Genomic DNA, 18,375 nt, shown 5'->3' with positions numbered 1-18,375 from the left:
CAGGGGAGGGGAGGGGAGGGGAGGGGATATTCTGAAAGAGGCTCTGACGGGGCCCTTGCCAATCCGCAACGCAACTCGGCGTCGGAGCTGTAGACTGGGACTTGTGTGTGCGTGTGTGTGTGTCTCCTCACATGGCGCCATTTGGACAGCCTCCTCCCCCCTCCCCCAACCCCCCTGGCGTGTGCGCGTGCGTGTGCATGTGCAGGATTCATTTACGATTTCTTTCCACGACGCCGTGGATGCCGTCATGTTCTGTCTCAAGGTGAGGAGACGTGGGGAGAGTGCATGAGCGTATGTATGTATGTATGTATGTATGTATGTATGTGTGTGTGTGTCTCTTGAGGTCCCTCCCTAGACGCCCCGATAGCCCTGCCCAGGCCCTTTGTCCCGCGGGTGTTACCGGGGTACTGGTACTGATACTGCTGTGCTGTCCCTCCCCTTCACTCCCCCTTCACTCCCCCTTCACTCCCCCTTCACTCCCCCGTCACTCCCCCTTCACTCCCCCTCTCCCCCTCTCCCCCTTCACTCCCCCGTCACTCCCCCTTCACTCCCCCTTCACTCCCCCTTCACTCCCCCTTCACTCCCCCTTCACTCCCCCTTCACTCCCCCTCTCCCCCTCTCCCCCTTCACTCCCCCGTCACTCCCCCTTCACTCCCCCGTCACTCCCCCGTCACTCCCCCTCTCCCCCGTCACTCCCCCTTCACTCCCCCTTCACTCCCCCGTCACTCCCCCGTCACTCCCCCTCAGGCTCAGGAGAAGCTCATGTGTGTGGACTGGCCCAAGGAGCTGTCGGAGCACCCGCGGACCAGCGCCGTGTCGGTGGGGGACGTCACCCCCCACCCCGAGGCGGGGGGGAAGGGGCCCGTGCTCATAGCGGGCCTCCGGGTCCGCATGGGCATAAACACGGGTGAGCGACTGGGCTGGGCTTAAAATAATAAATACACATATGATCTCCCCCTTCTTCCCCCCCTTCACTCGTTCGTGGCTCGTCTTCCACTTCCCCGCACTTACCACTTTCTCGCTTATGATGTTTCCCCTCCGCGGCACACATACATACGCACATACACATACACATACACATACAAACACATACACATACATATACACACGCACACGCACATACACATACACATACACACACGCGCTCAACCTTCCTCCCACCCACACGTTCCTCTTCCCCAGGCGTACCTGATGACATCTTCTTGCACGACCTGACCGATCACGTGGACTACCGGGGCCTAGAGTACGACATGGCGGGGGAGATTTGCGACCTGGCGGAGGGCGGTCAGGTACTGATGGGCCCTCGGACGCTACAGAGGTAGGTGGCTAGGGGGGGTACGACGATGAACCACTGGCGCGCATGGAGCAGATAGACCCGGGCTAATACACGGATATAGTCCAGGCGAAGTGGCTTAGGGGTGTGTGGGCGAGGAGGACGCGGAGATGGTGGAGGGCTAGAGCCTAAGTGGGTGGCGTGGCTATGATAAAGCCATTATATACATAAGGAGCTATGTGTTCCTTTATAACATATAGTTCAAATCACACATAGTTCTTTACTTAGGGTTTAGGGGGAGGGGGGGATGCGAATGGTGAGGCGGCCACCGGCGGGGGGGCGACGACATGACTGACGCGATTATTGGGAACACTTGGTAGTGGAGGGCGGAGTGGAGGTAGGAATAGGATTAAGTTACCACTCGGCAAGGGGGTGCGGTGCTCTCTCTCTCTCTCTCTCTGCTGAAGTTGTTTGACCGTGGACCTCGCCATACAGTCCCCTGCCTCCAGTTCTACGTCTTCTACACTCTTGCCCTGGCAGCAGCTTCACTCGTTTGTGGTTCGTCTTTCCCCTCCTGCCTCTCTGTATCCCTGCCGCGGTACCCCTATGCCCTGTGCTCCTGTGCCCCTCTGCTCCTGCCTTTACCCCCTGATACAGCTCCGGCAGCTGTTTTACTTGGCTTGGCATTAATTACTTGTTATTATATATTAGTACATAATATTACATTTTGTTACATATTATTACATGTGGTCATATGCAATTACAGCCCCCCTGCTGTGTATCAGGGGTCCTGGGTCCTGGCGTGTGTGTACGTACGTGCCGGGGCAGTGCGTGTTTTTGCCACGGGGGCCCCACGGGACGGACTTCCCTCACCCACCTCAACATCCCCCCCGCCCCCCAACCCACCCCAACCCACCCACCGCCACCACCATCAACGCGGTTTCACCCCACCCACCCACCCACCCACCCCTCAGGTGGAATAAAGTCAATTACTCGGCCCTCAATGACCAGGAGTTTCTGCGGGACCAGCAAGGGGGGGGTTCGTTCGTACAGCCCGTACCCGTACCCGTCGGCAGCCAGCTGCCGCCGCCGCCGCCGCCGCCACTGCTGCTGCACGGCCCCTCAGGTCGTCGCGGCTCGGTGACGGGGCTCGGCGGAGGCGTGCTGGGACTACTGGGCCGGGAGAGCCAGCAGCAGGTGCAGTCGTACCACGGAAGTACGTTTGGCGGCGCCGCCGGCAGCAGCGGGTACGGCGCTCCGCTGAACACCGTAGCTACGTTACGGCGAAATAGCGATTCTCAGCCGCAGCCGCAGCTGTCGCCACCGCCTCAGCACAGCAGCGGCGTTGAGCCGTCGGGGCAGCCGAGTGGGGATGAGGACCGTCCAGGTGTGTGGTGTGTGGTGTGTAAAGCGCCACGTGTTGTCGGGGGGAACGTTCCTCCGCCGCCCCAAGATAGTGGGGCCACATAAACCCTCCCCCCCCCCAAAAAAAAACACCCAGCTATCAAAGCCCTTCTGCTCTACCTGAGGCTCTCGGAATCACCTGCTGCACCTGCCCTCCTACCTGCATAATACACGCACATAGTACTACGCATATAGGGGTACTCGGGGTAAGGAGGGAATCACACAAGCAGTGTACCCACAGCGAGAGGGGTCCGCTGCCGACAGTGGTGGCGAGCGGCGAGTTGCGCGTTGCGAGGAGGAGGGAGAAGAGAGGGGCGAAGGGAGGTCCTCCTGGGGGGAAGGAGAGGAAAAGAACCCTTCCTTTGGGGGTTAAAAACTTTTGGGTACGGCGAAGCGTAGTGGGGTTATGTATTACATTGTTATAGTATAATATATTAAGATACAATACATCATAATATATTATATATATTATATAATATAATATTACATTATTATTTTATTATTTTATTACATATGTTAAATGTAGGCCAATAGGGACTAGGTTATCAAGGTAAAGGTAAGCTCAACAGATCTGCAGCCGACATTTCGCAGGAAGACGCGGGGACGAGGTTAGTAAAGGCCCTACCCCGGGCCCCGCGGATCACCGCTTTTGCGGGGTTGATGCTGCTGTGGAAATTCTGAGCAGCCCTCCCGTCTTTCCCTCCGTCCGTGATGCCGAACAGAGGATGGTAATTACTCCCCGGCTTATGCCGGCCCCGGCGAAGCTGTAGCGGCAGCAGCAGCAGCGGCAGCAGCAGCCGGAGGCGCCGCCGCTGCCCGCGGCGGCCTCCCTGCCGTCCGGTCTGTTCGCATCATGAGGAATCACTCCGCCAGCCCTTCTCGGCCGCTCCGAAGTGCACCCCTAGCGCGAATGGGTGATGGCCAGAGCGGCGACGCCGCGGCGGCGTCAGCGACTGCGACGACGGCGGCCAGCGGCGGCGGCGGCGGTTCCGCTGGGAATTTTGGAGGCAGCTCCCTGGGGGCACAGTTGTCGGCCCGCAGGACATTGGGCAGCCCGCGGGCGCTGCATGAGAATAACATGTCGTATAACGCAGGTACGGCACGAGGGCGACAGGCCGCTGGCGGCGCAGGCGCGGCGTCTGGTGGCGATGAATCTGACGGCAGGATGGAGGCTTGTCGTGCAAGCAGTACGGGAGGAGGACTCCTACGTCAACATGCCGTGCGCGCGGCAGAGATGGCGGCGGCGGCGGAGCGTGCGGCAGTGGCCGCCGCCACGGCCACAGTCACCACTGGACGCTTCAGCCAAGGCCGGGGACAACTGGAGCTCGGCTCGGACGACGAGCGAGGCTCCCCGTTGCACTCGCCGTACAGAGAAGCGTCGGCACAGCTACCGCTGCAGCTGCGTCTCTCCACCACGCGCGCGAGCGCGGGCAGCGCCGGCGGCGATGGCAGCGGCGGCGGCGGCAGCGGCGGCGGCGGCCCGGGCAGCCGTCGCGGTGATGATCCTGAACACGTTGGCAGTTCCGGCGCCAGCGCCCCCTTGCCGATGATGGCTGGACTGCAGCGAGTGCTATCACTCGGGTGGCGCGGCTTGAACGTCCCACTGACCCTTGGGCCGCGGGTCCACATGTGGCCCCTGCTGGGTACGGAAACGTCCGTGTCGGGTTTTGGGAGCCCGGGTCCACCCGCCGCTACCGCCGGGGCATTGCATGCTGCGGTCAGCAATGGCGTCGGCGGCGGCCGCAGCAGCGCCGCCGGCGCAGGCCTTACGGGTCGGGTTATTTGGTCCCGTTTAAACGGGGGGCTAGCTGTACACAGCCCGGCGGCAGCAACGGCATCGCCGTTGTCCGGGCTGCAGCAAATGTTCACGCATCACCAGTACCAGCAGATTCTGCGCGGTCAAGGAACCGTAGCGACGGGCATTAGCATCGGCGATGGTCCGACGCCGCTGCCTGTCGTACCGCACGACGACGACGATAACAACAGGGGGGCTGGTGGACCCGGCGGCGGCGTTGGCACCCTTAATCGCGTCGGCTCCTTGCCCGCCGCCGCCACTGCGGCTGCAGCAAGTAACGCCCGCGTGGCGGTGCTACAGCGTCGCGCCGCCGCCTCGGAGGCTCACTCCCGGGAGAGCTCCCTTCGCCGCCAAACCCACACTCCATCGAGTCCGGGGCCCAGCGGTCTGGCCAGCTTGTTCACCCTCCGAAAGCTTTCCCGCGAAAGCAGCCGCGAAGGCCTGTCTATATCCGCCCGCGCTGACTCCGGGGGAGTCAGCAACGAGCAGCAGCAGCAGCAGCAGCAACAGCACCATCCGTCGGTGGCGGCGGCGACGCCACAGCAACAATCTCCTGCACGCGGGTTGCCGACCCCAGCGGCGCCAGGCGAGGTTGGCACCGCCACCGCCGGCGGCGGTGGCGGTGGCGGCGGCGGCGGCGGGCGGCAGGGAAGCCGAAAGTCGACGCCGCTGCCGCCGGCGGCACCTCAACAGCCGCTGTTGTTCCGAACGCTTTCCGGGCAGCGTTCGGGTTCCCTGGAGCAGCTCAGGCCGTCGGGTTCCAGTCGGAGGACTCTGACGGGCGTCGCCATGCCAGGGCCTCCGAGATTGTCCATGACTAATGACGCCTTGCTCCATCCACTGCTGCTGAACCCCATGCAGCCCGGAGCGCTGGCGGCGTTACGCATGCCGCTGATGCTGCGCCACCCTCAACAATTGGCGCCCGGGTCACGGCAACAAGTGCCAAGTCCTCTTGGGTTTTCCACGTGCGGCGGCGGCGGCGGCGGGAGCAGGAGCGGGAGCGGGAGCGGCGGCAATGGGACGGCGCCGGGCTCGGCCGTGACAGCTCCGGAACCCCCGTCTGGGACCGGTGAGATTTGAAAAACGGGGAAGAAGAAGAAGAGACTTTGGTTCCCCTTGATCCTAGTGTTGTGCTGTGTGCTGCGCTGTGTGCTGTGTTGCTTTGCTGCTGTACGATTCTGTGGTAGTAGTTCTTTAGGAGGGTGAAGGCTTTAGTGGCGTGAGCTGGGTTGTAGGCAAAGCAGTGGTGAAGTCCAGTGAAGTCCAGTCCAGTGAAGTCAGGTCATTACGTCGTATCGGATGGATAATAATACCAACAAAAGTTATCTTTCCTCCCCTCTGGCGTTTCCCCCACCCCCGTTCTGCTTTCTGCATATGTGGGAGTGCGTGACGCCCATCATTATCTTCGTTCTGGATCAGTTGTTGCGCAGCGTCCCTTACAGAACAGTAGTAGCATAGCACCCACAGCAGTTGTTGTCCTCTTTTTTGATAGTTTGTGTGTTTCTTGTCACAGAGCAGTGTGGGGGCCCCTCTTTGTTCTACAGGCGACTCGATGAGCAGCACCCACAGGAATGCCATCACACGCGGCCTGATGATGGGCTCCGTGTACAGGAGGCCACCGGATGCTACGCAGCGCGCCAGAAGCTTGGATGGCGGCGGCGCCGCCGCCGCCGCGCCTGCTGCCGGCAGCGGCGGCGGCGGCAGCGGCGGCGCTCCGTCCGCGGGCTTCCGCGGCGATAGCGGGCGCCTCCTCCATGCACCTAGCAACCTCCACAACCAACCTAACAGCCCAGCGTTCAACCAACAGAGCGCGCCTGGTGGGTACTTTGGACAGGAGAGCTGCTCTCCCCCGGGGGAAGCGGATGGCGGCGGAGCCGCCGCTGCCGCTGCCGCCGCCGCCGCCAGCAGCAGCGGCTGCGGCTGTAGCTCCTGCAGGTGCTGGCAGCTTCCGCTGCGGCTGCAGCAACTGTGGCTGCAGCTCGCGCGCGCCTTTCGCCACGTCCTCCGCCGCTGCCTCATCTGTGTACGACTCCTCACCAGCAGCGAGGACGACCCCGTGGATGCGGACGTGTGGGGTCGCATTGACGACACTGTGCTCGGCGGCGGCGGCGCCGGCGGCGGCTCCAAGCCCCAAGAGACGAAAGGCGTCTTGGTCGACATGGGCTACTACCACTTCACAACCCTGGACTACAGCGCTGCCGCTGGCGGCGGCGGCGGCGGCAGTAGCAGCCATTACGTGCACCTGATGCAGATCATTCCATCGAGCGTGGCGGCGAGGGTGCTGATGTTTCCCTGGCCTCTGGCGTTGCCGGTGGGGTGGGAGAAGATCTCTCCAGGGTTTTTCGACGCGCCCGGGACGAGTCGGTTGCTGTTTCCGGACATGAGGGAGCTCATGGGGGGCGACTTGCTGGCGACACGGCCCGTGGTGACGGTGGCTTTCTCGTCTATTGAGGGCTTCAAGGTGGGCGGGGTGTTGGTGAGGAGCTAGTGGTTGTGCGAGGAGCTGGTGGCCTTATGTGTGTCTGGTAGCAGGGTGGGGCTAGGGTGGGGGGTAAATATGCTTTACTGCTGTATTGTCACAATTTTGTCTCAATCGATCCAAAACGCGCCCTAAACAGCCCCAACAAGAACATACATACACAACCCTAACCATGCATCCTAATGCGTTTCATGTCGCAGCACGGTTTTGCCTTGCCTTGCCTTGCCTTGCCTTGCCTTGCCTTGCCTTGCCTTGCCTTGCCTTGCCTTGCCTTGCCTTGCCTTGCCTTGCCTTGCCTTGCCTTGCCTTGCCTTGCCTTGCCTTGCCTTGCCTTGCCTTGCCTTGCCTTGCCTTGCCTTGCCTTGCCTTGCCTTGCCTTGCCTTGCCTTGCCTTGCCTTGCCTTGCCTTGCCTTGCCTTGCCTTGCCTTGCCTTGCCTTGCCTTGCCTTGCCTTGCCTTGCCTTGCCTTGCCTTGCCTTGCCTTGCCTTGCCTTGCCTTGCCTTGCCTTGCCTTGCCTTGCCTTGCCTTGCCTTGCCTTGCCTTGCCTTGCCTTGCCTTGCCTTGCCTTGCCTTGCCTTGCCTTGCCTTGCCTTGCCTTGCCTTGCCTTGCCTTGCCTTGCCTTGCCTTGCCTTGCCTTGCCTTGCCTTGCCTTGTCCTAGCGTTCAATTAGAACTTGCGCCTTTGCCTTGCCCTTGGCTTCAGTTGGCGTGGGTTTTTCCTTGGCTTGGATGCCCTTTCCCTTTGCAATGGCTTTTGTCCGTGTGTGTGTTGTGTGTGTGGGGGGGGGTGCAGGAGCTGTCGGCGGTGAGTGTGGATGCGGGTCGTGATGTGCTGCAGCTGCACAATGCGGCAGTGCGGGAGACGCTGTCCACCTGCTCTGGGTACGAGTGCAAGGAATGCAACGGCAGCTTTATGACCACCTTCGCGTCGCCCACGAGTGAGTGAATACATGGAGGGGTTTCTGCAGTGGTGGATCCGAACAGTGGTGGATCCGAACAGTGGTGGATCCGAACAGTGGTGGATCCGAAAAGATCGAACACGATGTATTTTGTGCCACAAAAGGCCTTGAAAGGGTGCCGAGTAGGGCGAACCCCGTATAACATCATGTGAGTAAATGAAAATACATCATTTTTTGATTTTCTTCATTAAAACTTTTGCCCGCGACACCGCTGGACGTGTTGCCGTGTGTGCCGGACTCCCCTGCCGGGCTGACCGAGCGACAGACCCGGCCGCCCTCCCCTTTAAACACGGCTGTGACCATCGACAGTCCCGATGCTCCGAACCAGTGCTAAATTGAATAGTGCATTTAGTTCTTCCCCTAAAGGGGAACCCCTTTAGGGTTAAGTATAGCAAGCATGTGAATATACATTTTTTCCCGCGCACATAGGTCCTGGATCTAGTTTTGGTAAACACTAATAAACTTAAGTTCATTTGCTGATCATAAGTCCTTAAAGAGGGGGGTTTCCCCCATGAGGAGGAACCACCCGCGTCGCTTTGCCACTCGCATATGGCCCTGCATCTACATCCCCTCCTCCATTTCCATTGGCCGGTTGCACGGTTTGTTTCCGGCCGTATGCACCTGTCGTCGTCTCCTGTCCCCTCCTCCTCCTCCTCTTCCACTACCATCGTTCCGAAACTCTCTTCCCTCCCGCGTTGCCCGGAGTCTCCTGCTCTCTCACCCCCCCGCTTTCACTCCCTGCTCGAACGTTTGCATGGCATGAAACGTCCCCACCCCACCCACACCGCCCCCCATTCACAGGCGCAGTGGAGTGGGCCCTGACCCTGCAGCTGGCCCTGGTGGCCATGCCTTGGCCCGAGGACCTGCTCGCCTGCGAGGCGGCTGCGGTGGTGCTGAATCCGGACAACGGCGGGGTGCTCTTCCGGGGATTGCGCTGTCGAGTTGCCATTTACGCTGGTCCTATTGACCGGGTACTTCCAGACGCCAAGACGGGGAGGGCCGACTACTTCGGACCGGTGGGAGTGGGGTGGGGTGGGGTGGGGTGGGGTGGGGTGGGGTGGGGTGGGGTGGGGTGGGGTGGGGTGGGGTGGGGTGGGGCTCACCGGGGTGTCCAAGAGCCCAAGGCGTGTGGCCGAGACGTGCAGCCGAAAGCCTCGTCACCGCGGGTGATGCTAGTCTGTCCACTGAAGCTTTGCTTGGACATTTCCTTGCTCCGCTGCTTCTGTTCTGTTGGGTTGGGTTGCTTGACTGCTTTTGCTTTTGCCTGCTGCTGGCTGTTTTGCTGCTCTGCTGGCCGGGCTTTAAAACCTTTTGAAGCTGGGCTTAGATAGCTGGCTTAGATTCCCTCCATGTGCCCTTTGTGTCTGTCTGGGTGAGGATTGCATTGGGAGTTTTCCTGTCAGACCGGCCGGTGGTCGCGGGGTGCGAAATGTGCTTTTGCTTGGTAGCTGGCTGGCCGGCCGGTTGATTTCCGCGCATTTGCTCGCTTGTCTGTCTGTCTGTCTGTCTGTCTGGCGTATCTTGCTGACTTGCTGGTTGGTTGGATTGGTTGATTCCACACAGACGGTGAACCGCACCTCCCGACTGATGGCGGCGGCAGTGGGGGGCCAGGTGGTGCTGGACCAAAATCTTCTGGAAGAGGTAAGCGCGCTTTTCTGCCACTCCCTGTCACTCCCTATCGCTCTCCCTCTCTCACTGTTACTCTCACTCTCACATACATATACACACACACACACACACCATGTCGCCAGCTCTGGCTCATTCTGCACTTAAACGCTCCGGTGGACGCTGCTGCTTGGAAATACCCACCTGGCCTCGTGGCCACGAACAGTGAGCTGATCCTTAACGCACTCCATTTCCATTTCCCATTTCCCCACTTTCCCAACCCCTACTTTTTGCATATCTTGCTGTTGCGCCGGCGGGCCCCCAGCAGTTGGTCCGTAGGGACATTGTGCAGACACCAGGGTTGCAAGTGCCCTCCCCAACCCCCCTGTCGACACTCCGCCGCGCGGAAATGACGAATATGTCCTAGAACCGAACCGTGGGTCGGTCAGTCGGTATCTTACAGTGCAGACCACAGGCCGTGCGTTATCACCTGTACGACGGCCCTTGTACGACACTGTAGGTGGTAGGTAGAAGAGAAGATGCATACGCAGGCACACAGTTTCGCAGTTCTGCTCACTGCCCTGCCCACTGCCCTGCCCACTGCCCTGGCCTGCTATGTTATGCTCCCAATTTGCAGGTGCTTGAGGAGTGGCGACTTCGGCAGGAGGTTCCCCGCCTTGCGACCATCCCTTCTGTGGAGGAGGGCTCCGTCGCGGACGAGGGCAGTCTTAGAGGTCCCGCAGAGATGCGCTTGGCAAGATCCTTCGTATCTGCCAAGTCCACGTAAGTATGTATGCATGTTTTGATGCATATCCGCTCGTCCGTCTGTCCGTCCGTCTATCTGTCTGTTTGCCTGCATGTGGGTCTGTACATGTGCATGTAGTATAGTAGCCCGGTTTCCAAAGAGCCTTAAGGTCATTCGAGTCCGTTTGTCTGCCGGTATGTATGTCTGTCCGAGAAGGTATATGAGAGCCCCTGTGGTGCAATGGTAGACAGCAATGAAAGATATGGGTAGGGAAGCCGGGGGAATGCTGAGATGCGTGGGGCGTGTGGGTGAGGTTGAGGTTGAGGTTGAGGTATGATGTCCTGCATGTGATTCTTCCGACCCCCCTCCCGTCCTCGAAGAAGGACGCCGGTATTGCACCAGATCCAAATGGGTTGCCTGATCTGTCGGTGGCGCACTCCTCGCCTCGCCACAACAGTCCTAACCCCCCTCCTTCCCTCCCTCCCATCCTTGAGCCGCGAGCCGTGAGCCTGGCTGACGTCATTTCCTTTTGCCGGTGTCTTGGGCGACACGTTACTCCCCGCCAGTTACTCCTCCAGTTACTCCTCCAGCAGCATCTCATGCCGTTTTCCCGCTTACCCATCACCAGCCGCCTTGCCGCTTCCTGCGCCACGTTTTCCTGCGCCACATTTTCCTTCCCGCCTTGCATAATCAATCACGTCTGTGCGCCCCTGTCGCGGCCCCTGGCCCCTGGCCCCCCGTCGTGACCCTGGCCCTTCCCCGGCCTGCGGTGATCCCTCCTCTGCGTTGGCGGCCGCATGCTGTTGCCTCTACCTGGAGCAGTCGCCGCCTCCGTCACACGAGCTCTGTGGCGGCCAGCTCCAACCCCTCCATCAGCGCCCTTCCGGAGCTGTCCATGCAACACCTGGCTGTACGAACCGGAACAGGAGCAGCAGCCGGCGTCACCGCTGGAGGCTCCGCTGGCGGCGGCGGTGACGGCGCCGCCACCAAGGCCATCTCTGCTACCTTCCCCGCTGCCGCCGCTGCGACGGCGAACGACGTAGCCGCCGGAACCGAAACCAACGTTGCGATAGCCGGGTACGACGCCGTAGCCGCCGGAGGCGGCGGCACCGGAGGTAGCGGCGGCGCCGGATCCTCCCCGGGAATCGCCGGCGAGGCCGTGCCGCCAAATCCTTTCAGCAGCCCAGGCAGTCACATCCTCAGTCGAATCAGATGCAGCGGCGCGTTTAAGGACGCCACCAACAGCACCACTGCCTCCAACACCGTTAACCCCTTGCTCATCTCCACGCAGTACCCAATGAGCAGGGCTAACAGCGCCAATCTTGTGACAGCGCCAGGGGCTGGCGGCGGCGGCGGCGGCGGCGCCGCCGCCCTGACCGCTGGAGCCTTTAACAGCCATGGTTTCGGTGCCATTGGCGGCAGCCTGGGCCCCGCAACAGCATCCTCTAGTACCCTCAGCCTGGCGCGCTCCCTGGAGCGATTGTTAGTGGACCCCAAGGTGCATCGCAGCGCCCGCAGTGAGCCGCGTATTCCCCGGGTTAGCCGGTTAGGTCTCACCGGGCTGACGGCCGTCATGCTGTCTGGCGGCGGAGGCAGAGGCGGCGGCGGCGGCGGTGACAGGCGCGCTGTGGACGCCAGCTCCGGCGTCAGCGTCAGCGTCAGCGTCAGTCCCCGCCAGGGCGGCGGCAGCGGTGGCGGCGGCGGCGCTTGTCTGCATCCGGCGCCGGTGGCGCCTACGTTCTCCTCACCGTCGATTATGTTGAGTTCGGGGGGTGCCTTGGCGCCTTGGCTTCCTGAGACTGTCAGCCTGCCGGCGCCTGCTCATCGAGTTCGCAGCAGCTCCTTCCGGAACCCATCTGCCGCTGGTACGGCTGCCAGCGGCGGCGGTGGCAGCGGCGGCGGCGGCGGCGGCGGACCGTGGCGTGTGGCGGGCAGTCCGCGCAGCCCACTCGGGGCGATTTTCGGCATGGGCGGCGCCCGTCATGTAGCTCGGAGCTCGCCCTCAGCAAGCGTCAGTACGAATGCGTTGCGCTTCGGCAGTGTGAGTGTCTGGCAAAGCGCCGTCGGCGGCTCGGCCGCTGCTGCCGCCGGCGGAAGCAGCGGCTGCGGCGGTTCCGCCGCCGCCGTGGCTCCTGGAGCTTCAACCCCCTCCTGGATACATTCCGCCTTACATACCCGCACGAGCCCAGGGGCCAGTCAGCATGGCTCTATGGCCGGCGGCAACAGCACTGGCGGCGGCGGCGGCGATCTATCAGCGTATGGCCTGGCGGCGGCGGGATTGGAGTTGCAGCCGGCAGGATGGGACCCGGCGGCGCGCCAGGCCGCAGCGTTGCGTGTACGGCGGCGACGGCGGGCGTCCGTGGGTGAAATTGTAGAGAGCATGCTGCAGCTCGCGGCGCGTGGGCCTGTGGGGCCGTCGCCGTCGCCGTCGTCGCGCGGCCTGCTGGCTGCTGGTGGCAGCTCCCGCGGCGGCGGCGGCGGCGGCAGCATGCTGGACACCTCTCTGGGGGGTAGCTCCCGTGGCGGCGGCGGAGGCGGCCAGACGCCGGGATGGCACACCCCCGGGAGGTCCATCTCCATCCACATCAGCCCCACCAGCTTTGCCAGGCGAGCAAGGCTGCTGCCTGGATCGCCGCACAGCACATGCAGCGGCGGCAGCTGCAGCGGCGGCGTCGGCGGCGTGGCTGGCGGCAGCGGCGGCGGCATCAGCTCCAACGGCGCTGCGCCCCAAGGGCCGTACTTCGCCGGTGCCACTGGCATGCATCTGGACTCGCTGGACTCGCCATCCATCAGTACGGCAATTGCCAGCCCGCGATCCGTGACGAGTAGTAAGGCGCTTGCCGTACGGCGAATGGGTTCAAGCCCGCTGGGCCTTGCGGTGGCGTCGCACGTCTCACCGACGCTGGACGGTTCCGGAGCTGCTGTACTGCAGCTACCAGGCTTTGACGCCTCGGCAACGGTGCTGCAGCGCCGAAGCCACAGCGGCGGCGGCGGTGGTGGCGGCGGCGGCGGCAGCGGGCGAGTCCCTCTGGGCTGGGCCGCCGTTGGCTTGGCGGCGACGGTAACGGGGGGCCCCCCGCAGCAGCAGGCCTTGGGCAGCCGCCAGCAGCTCCGATACCTCTCCCTCCAGCAGCGCTTGTGCACAGCGGCCGTAGGGCCCTCCGAGCCCCGACACCAGCGGCTCCTAACCACCAACGCCAACACCACACCAAGGAACCTCAACCATCACCATCCCCCCCACCACGCCCAGGCCCTCCAACACCCGCAGAACGCGCGCCAGCACCAGCACCAGCACCAGCTGCACTTGAGCGGCACTAGCTCTCTGCCGATGCACAACTCCGAATCGCAAGTGCAAGGAGGAGGAAGCGGGTCCATGCAGGGGCTGCAGACGCCTAGTGGCAGTCCGGATTACCTGCCGCCGGGGACGGCGCCCGCGTCCTCGCCGAGAAGCATGTACGATGCGTCATCACCACGCTACGCGCGGCACGCGCCTGCGACAAGGCATAACCTTCCGACACCGCCGCCGCCGCCGCCGCAGTTGGAGGTGCCGTACCGGGTAAGCTTGGATCATCCTCGTGGTCTGGCAGCTGTGGGGTCGGTGAGCTGGGGTCGCAGGTCTGCCAACGCCGCACCGCCCCGAAGCCATGGCGGAGGTGGCAGTTTGCTGGCGTCCGTGGCGGAGGCGCCGACGCCGTCGCCGGGCTCAATGCTGGACCTGGATTCTGGAATGTTACGTTGCGTCAACGTCGCACAGGATTCGTTCAACGCGGCGGCGGCGGCGGCGGCGATACCGTTGCCGTTGGCCAACCAATCGCCTGAGTGGCGGCAGCAAGAGGGTGGCCTGATATCGCTCTCGTACAACAACAGCGGCGGCACCGGCGGCGGCGATGCCTCGATGGCGGGCGTTGCAAATGAGTGGAGGGTGCAGCATGACCCTCTCGTCGTCGTCGGCGACAGCGACGGCGACGGCGGCGGTGGCGGCGGCGACGGCGGCATTGCCGTTGGCTGCCCGTCAGCTAGTCCCGCGGGTGCAGCCGTCAGCGCAGAGCCTTTTTCCAGCCAAAACAGGTCACAGGGGGCAGTAGCGCTGCATGGCGATGGCGCTGCCGCTGCTACAACCGCCGACGTCACGACAGCCGTTGCCGGCAGCAGCACCAGCCAAGTACCCTCCGCACCTCTTGCTCATTTGCTGGGCCCCGTGGGACCTGATGAAGACGGCGGCGGCGGTGCCGGTGGCGGTGGCGGTGGCGGTGGCGGCAGCAGTGGAGTTGATGGCGATGCTGCTACTGCTGCTGCTGTTGGTTGTGCCGTGGCGACGGCGGCGGCGGCAGTGGACGTTACTCCTGGCGGCGGCAGCCTGGGGGTAACATGGGCCATGGCCGCGGCCAGCAGCGGATCGGCTGCCCCGTTACCTCAGGCAGAAATGGCATCCATAGAGGATCCTAAATCGAGTGAAGGGAGTTTTATTGGGGCGGCTTCATCCGCAGCCGCTGGCGCTGCTGCTGCTGCTGCTGCTGATATTGCTGCCGGGGGCGGCGGCCCCTGCACCGTCGGCCGTACACCATCCTCTCGTACATCCCTGACGTCACGTACATCAGCACCCTCTTCTCCGTCCTCTCAAGCTCTCCCTTTGATTGCCGTACTGCCCCGCCGCCAGACCTATTCAGAACGCACCTCACCGCCGCCAGGGCCGCCGCTCCATCCGTTGCTGCAGTCGCCGTCCTTGTCCACCGGCAGCTCGTCCTTCGCAAGGCGCATGTACGACAGGGCTAGCTCTACCGGCGCTTCGAGCGCGTTTGTGGAATCGGAGGCGATAATGCCCAGCTTTGCGACGAACCTGCAACGGCCCATGGGGGCGAGTCCTATTGGCGGCGGCGGCGGCGGCGGCGGCGGCGGCGACGCCGATGGCGGCGCCAATAGCCACGCCATGCCTGTTGAGCTGGACTTGATTAGCCTGCCGCAATCTCTGCTGGCGAGGAGCAACAGCGGCAGGTCAAGCTCAGGGCCTGCCATGCTCAGCCGTGGCTTCGCCACCCTGCACGGCAATCCTATTTACATGTCGTACCGCTCCATGACGGGGGAGCTGCCGATAGCGGAAGACGACCAGGAAGGTCGGGAGGATGAGGACGCGCCGTCGGAAGCGGAGGCGGCGGAGGCAGCGGAACTCATCGCGACAAACGACACGTCACGCACCGCCGCCGGCTTCAGGCTGCCGCTACCGCCGCCGCCGTCGCCACCACTACCGCCGCCACTCAAGCAGCCATTTCATCAAGCCCCCGGGCCCCTGCTACAGCCAGCGCCGCCACCGCCGCCACAGCAGCAGCAACAGCAGCAACAGCAGTCTGGGCCGCCCATGCGCAGTAGCGGCGCCGGCGGAGATGTCAGTGGAGCCTTGATACTGGGATTGCCACCCTTCTTGGCGCTGCCGTCGCCGTCTCACGTCCTCAACGAGGCCAACGGCAGCAACGGCCCAACGACGACGGGCGCAATTAGCCGGTTATCTGACGGACCGCATTTGCAGTTTACCCAGGGAACCACTGGCGGCAGCGGCGGCAGCAGCGGCGGCGGCGGCGGCGGCGGTGGCGGTGGCGGTGGCGGTGGCGGTGGCGGTGGCGGCAGCAGCTCCCAGCCGCTGCAGGTCCCCGTTGTGCCAGCGGCGCGCAGCGCGGGCGGCCACGGCGGTCCCCTACGCCGCATGAGTCGCAACAGCCGCGGCGGACCGCACCCGAACACAGTCCTCAGCGGGGGAAGCCCCGCCGCCAGCGATGTGTACTGCTATGGGCGTAGTACGGCAAATGAGGACGCGGCGCCGCTTGCAAGCAGCCAGCCCAGCGGCGGCACGCCGCCGCGGCATGCGTCACATACGATGCAGCCGCCGCCGGCTGCAGTGAATGGCAGCAGGACTGTACTCGGTCCATTGGCTGGTGTTGCTCCGCGCTTCCTGGGCCCGACAGCTGAGAACAACTGGACGGTGGCGGCGGCGGTGCACGCAGCCTCTGCGAGCAACCCTGAACCATTCGGCAACGGCGGCGGCGTCAGCGGCCTCCGCACCAGCAGGCGTAGCGGCGGAGCCGTTCTGGTGCCGCCGCCGGTGGCGGCGGCGGGACGCCGCCGCGCCTCCTCCGGCGCCATCGCCGTATCTCTCCGCGCCGCAGCGGAGGCCGCCATCAGCCAATTCCAATTTGGTAGCGGCTTCAGCAGCTATAGCGGCACTCAGCAGGCCGTTGCTGCCGCCGCCAGCTCCCCATCCCGCCAGCTGCGCAAGAGTACGAGCTCCCGGGGCCGTCGCCACATCCCTTGCGGCGAGTCACGCACCGCCGCCGCCGCCGCCGCTGGGCCCTTCTTCATGGGTGCGCTGGGTTCGCCTGGGAACGGCGCCTTGCGGGTTGTGTCACAGCGACCGCCGCGTGCAGCTTCCGACGCACCCGGCTCGCTGTCGTCGTACAGCGTGGATCAATGGGCAGCACTGGTGGCGCCGCCATCCCATAACGGCTTTGAACTGCTGCGCAATCCGCCGCCGACGTCTGACCGCGGAGGAGCGGCTGCAGGAGGGACGGTGGCGGCGGCAGCCGGGCCGTCATCCCGTACGGCGGTAGTTAGCTCGCTGATGCGCTCCGAAGGCGGCTATGGCGTGATTGTCAGCGGCGGCGGCGGCGGAGGCGGCGGCCGCCGCGGCTCCGGGGTGTTGCGGCGAAGCGCGCCTGGACATCAGCTGCCCTTGTTTAGCGGCAGCGGCGGCGGCGGCGGAGGTGGCGGCAGCGGCGGCGGCGATGGTGGTGGCAGCGGCAGCGGCGGCGCGCAATCTTGTGCCTCCATGAGCACTTCCGTCTCAGGCACGTCATATGCTGCGGTTTCGGAGGCCCTCCGTACTCCGGTGCGGTCCACGACCACTGCCGTCACCGCCAACGCGTTGCTGGCGGGGTCGGCGCCCGTTGCGGCGACACAGGGCCCTTGGCAGTACGCCGTCGCCGCTGGGGGCCCCTGCAGCGGCGGCAGGAGCCCTGCAGCGCTGCACAGAGCCTCACCCCATTACCAGCCCGCCTTCCTTGATCCTGTCGGCCCAGTGATGCCGCCCGTGCTCCCGTATCATTCCACCGCTGCCGCCGCCGCCACCGCCACCGCCGCTGCCACGACGGATGTAGCCAGTAGCGGCGGGGGTGGCGCGAGCGGAGGCGGAGGCAGCGGCGGCGCGGGCCTCACTATTGGCACATCGCGCCGCTCGTCCACTGGCAGCCATTTGCAGTACGGCGGCGGCGGCGGCGGTGGCAACAGCAGCCCAAGTCACGTCGGTGTTGTGCATTCTCTCCCTAACCAGCAGCCATCTTTTCCTCAGCGCCAACACCGACATCACCATCACCAACAAAACCAGCTGTTTCCTCTGTCATTGCAGCCCTCGCCACCGCCGCCGCTGCCAGTAATCGCGCCTACTACGAACTCCATGGTCTACAGCCGGCTTGGTACGGCAGAGTCCCTGGTTACCCCACCCAATACAAGCTCCTTGCCGCCGTCCGCTGCTTCCGTCCCGGGACTCACGCCCCGAGGCGGCGCAGCACGATCCAGCTACTCGTCGGCCATGAGCACCGGTGTCAGCGGCGGCGGCGGTAGCGGAGCCGCCGCTGTCGGCGTCGTACCGCTGCCGGGCACAGCTCCAAGCACGCCGCATCGGACCCTTGTCGGCGCTACTGCTGCTGCAGCGACTGCCGGCAGTGCCGCGGTTTCCACCTTTCGCGCCGCAATGCAGCGCTGTAGCACGCCACAGCTGCCGTCGCTACCGTCGTTGGGTGTCTTTGACGGCTCGGCAGAGCCAGTCGGCGGCGGCGGTGGCGGCGGTGGCGGCGACGCCATGCCAGGTGGATTATCGTCTATGCAAATACCACGCCTGCGCGCCAGCAACCAGTCCCTGCCGGAAGAAGCCCTAGCAGGAGCTGGCGGCAGCGGCGCCGCCGCATGCACGACTGGCTCGACGTCCCGGGAGTTTTGCCGTCCGTTGGACTCAACCGCAGCGCAGTACGGCAATCTCACCGCCACCACCGGTTTAGGAACAGGGCGGGGCTCCCGCTGGCGTTCTCCTCGCGCGCAAAGCATGCTACTGCCCGACGAGGACGCCTCCGGCG

The 18,375-nt window shown here is 64.0% G+C and overlaps 1 protein-coding gene across 1 annotated transcript in view; it reads left to right on the top strand.

Annotated features, from left to right (window-relative positions):
• Positions 1-18,375, top strand: part of VOLCADRAFT_119753 (uncharacterized protein) — a gene marked incomplete at both ends in the record, with an annotated part of 28,651 nt that overhangs the window by 4,910 nt on the left and 5,366 nt on the right. The window contains 12 exons of the mRNA XM_002957656.1: positions 206-262; positions 748-907; positions 1,183-1,318; positions 2,248-2,660; positions 3,400-5,541; positions 6,017-6,783; positions 6,862-6,933; positions 7,746-7,890; positions 8,713-8,927; positions 9,475-9,552; positions 10,154-10,299; positions 11,081-18,068. Coding sequence (XP_002957702.1) covers positions 206-262; positions 748-907; positions 1,183-1,318; positions 2,248-2,660; positions 3,400-5,541; positions 6,017-6,783; positions 6,862-6,933; positions 7,746-7,890; positions 8,713-8,927; positions 9,475-9,552; positions 10,154-10,299; positions 11,081-18,068 — 11,319 coding nt within the window. The remainder of the gene's footprint in view (positions 1-205; positions 263-747; positions 908-1,182; positions 1,319-2,247; positions 2,661-3,399; positions 5,542-6,016; positions 6,784-6,861; positions 6,934-7,745; positions 7,891-8,712; positions 8,928-9,474; positions 9,553-10,153; positions 10,300-11,080; positions 18,069-18,375) is intronic.

The sequence above is a fragment of the Volvox carteri genome (genome assembly GCF_000143455.1).
Source record: "Volvox carteri f. nagariensis unplaced genomic scaffold VOLCAscaffold_77, whole genome shotgun sequence".
NCBI lineage: Eukaryota > Viridiplantae > Chlorophyta > Chlorophyceae > Chlamydomonadales > Volvocaceae > Volvox > Volvox carteri.
Note: the sequence above shows the minus strand (reverse complement) of the source record. Positions and strands in the feature narration are given on the sequence as shown.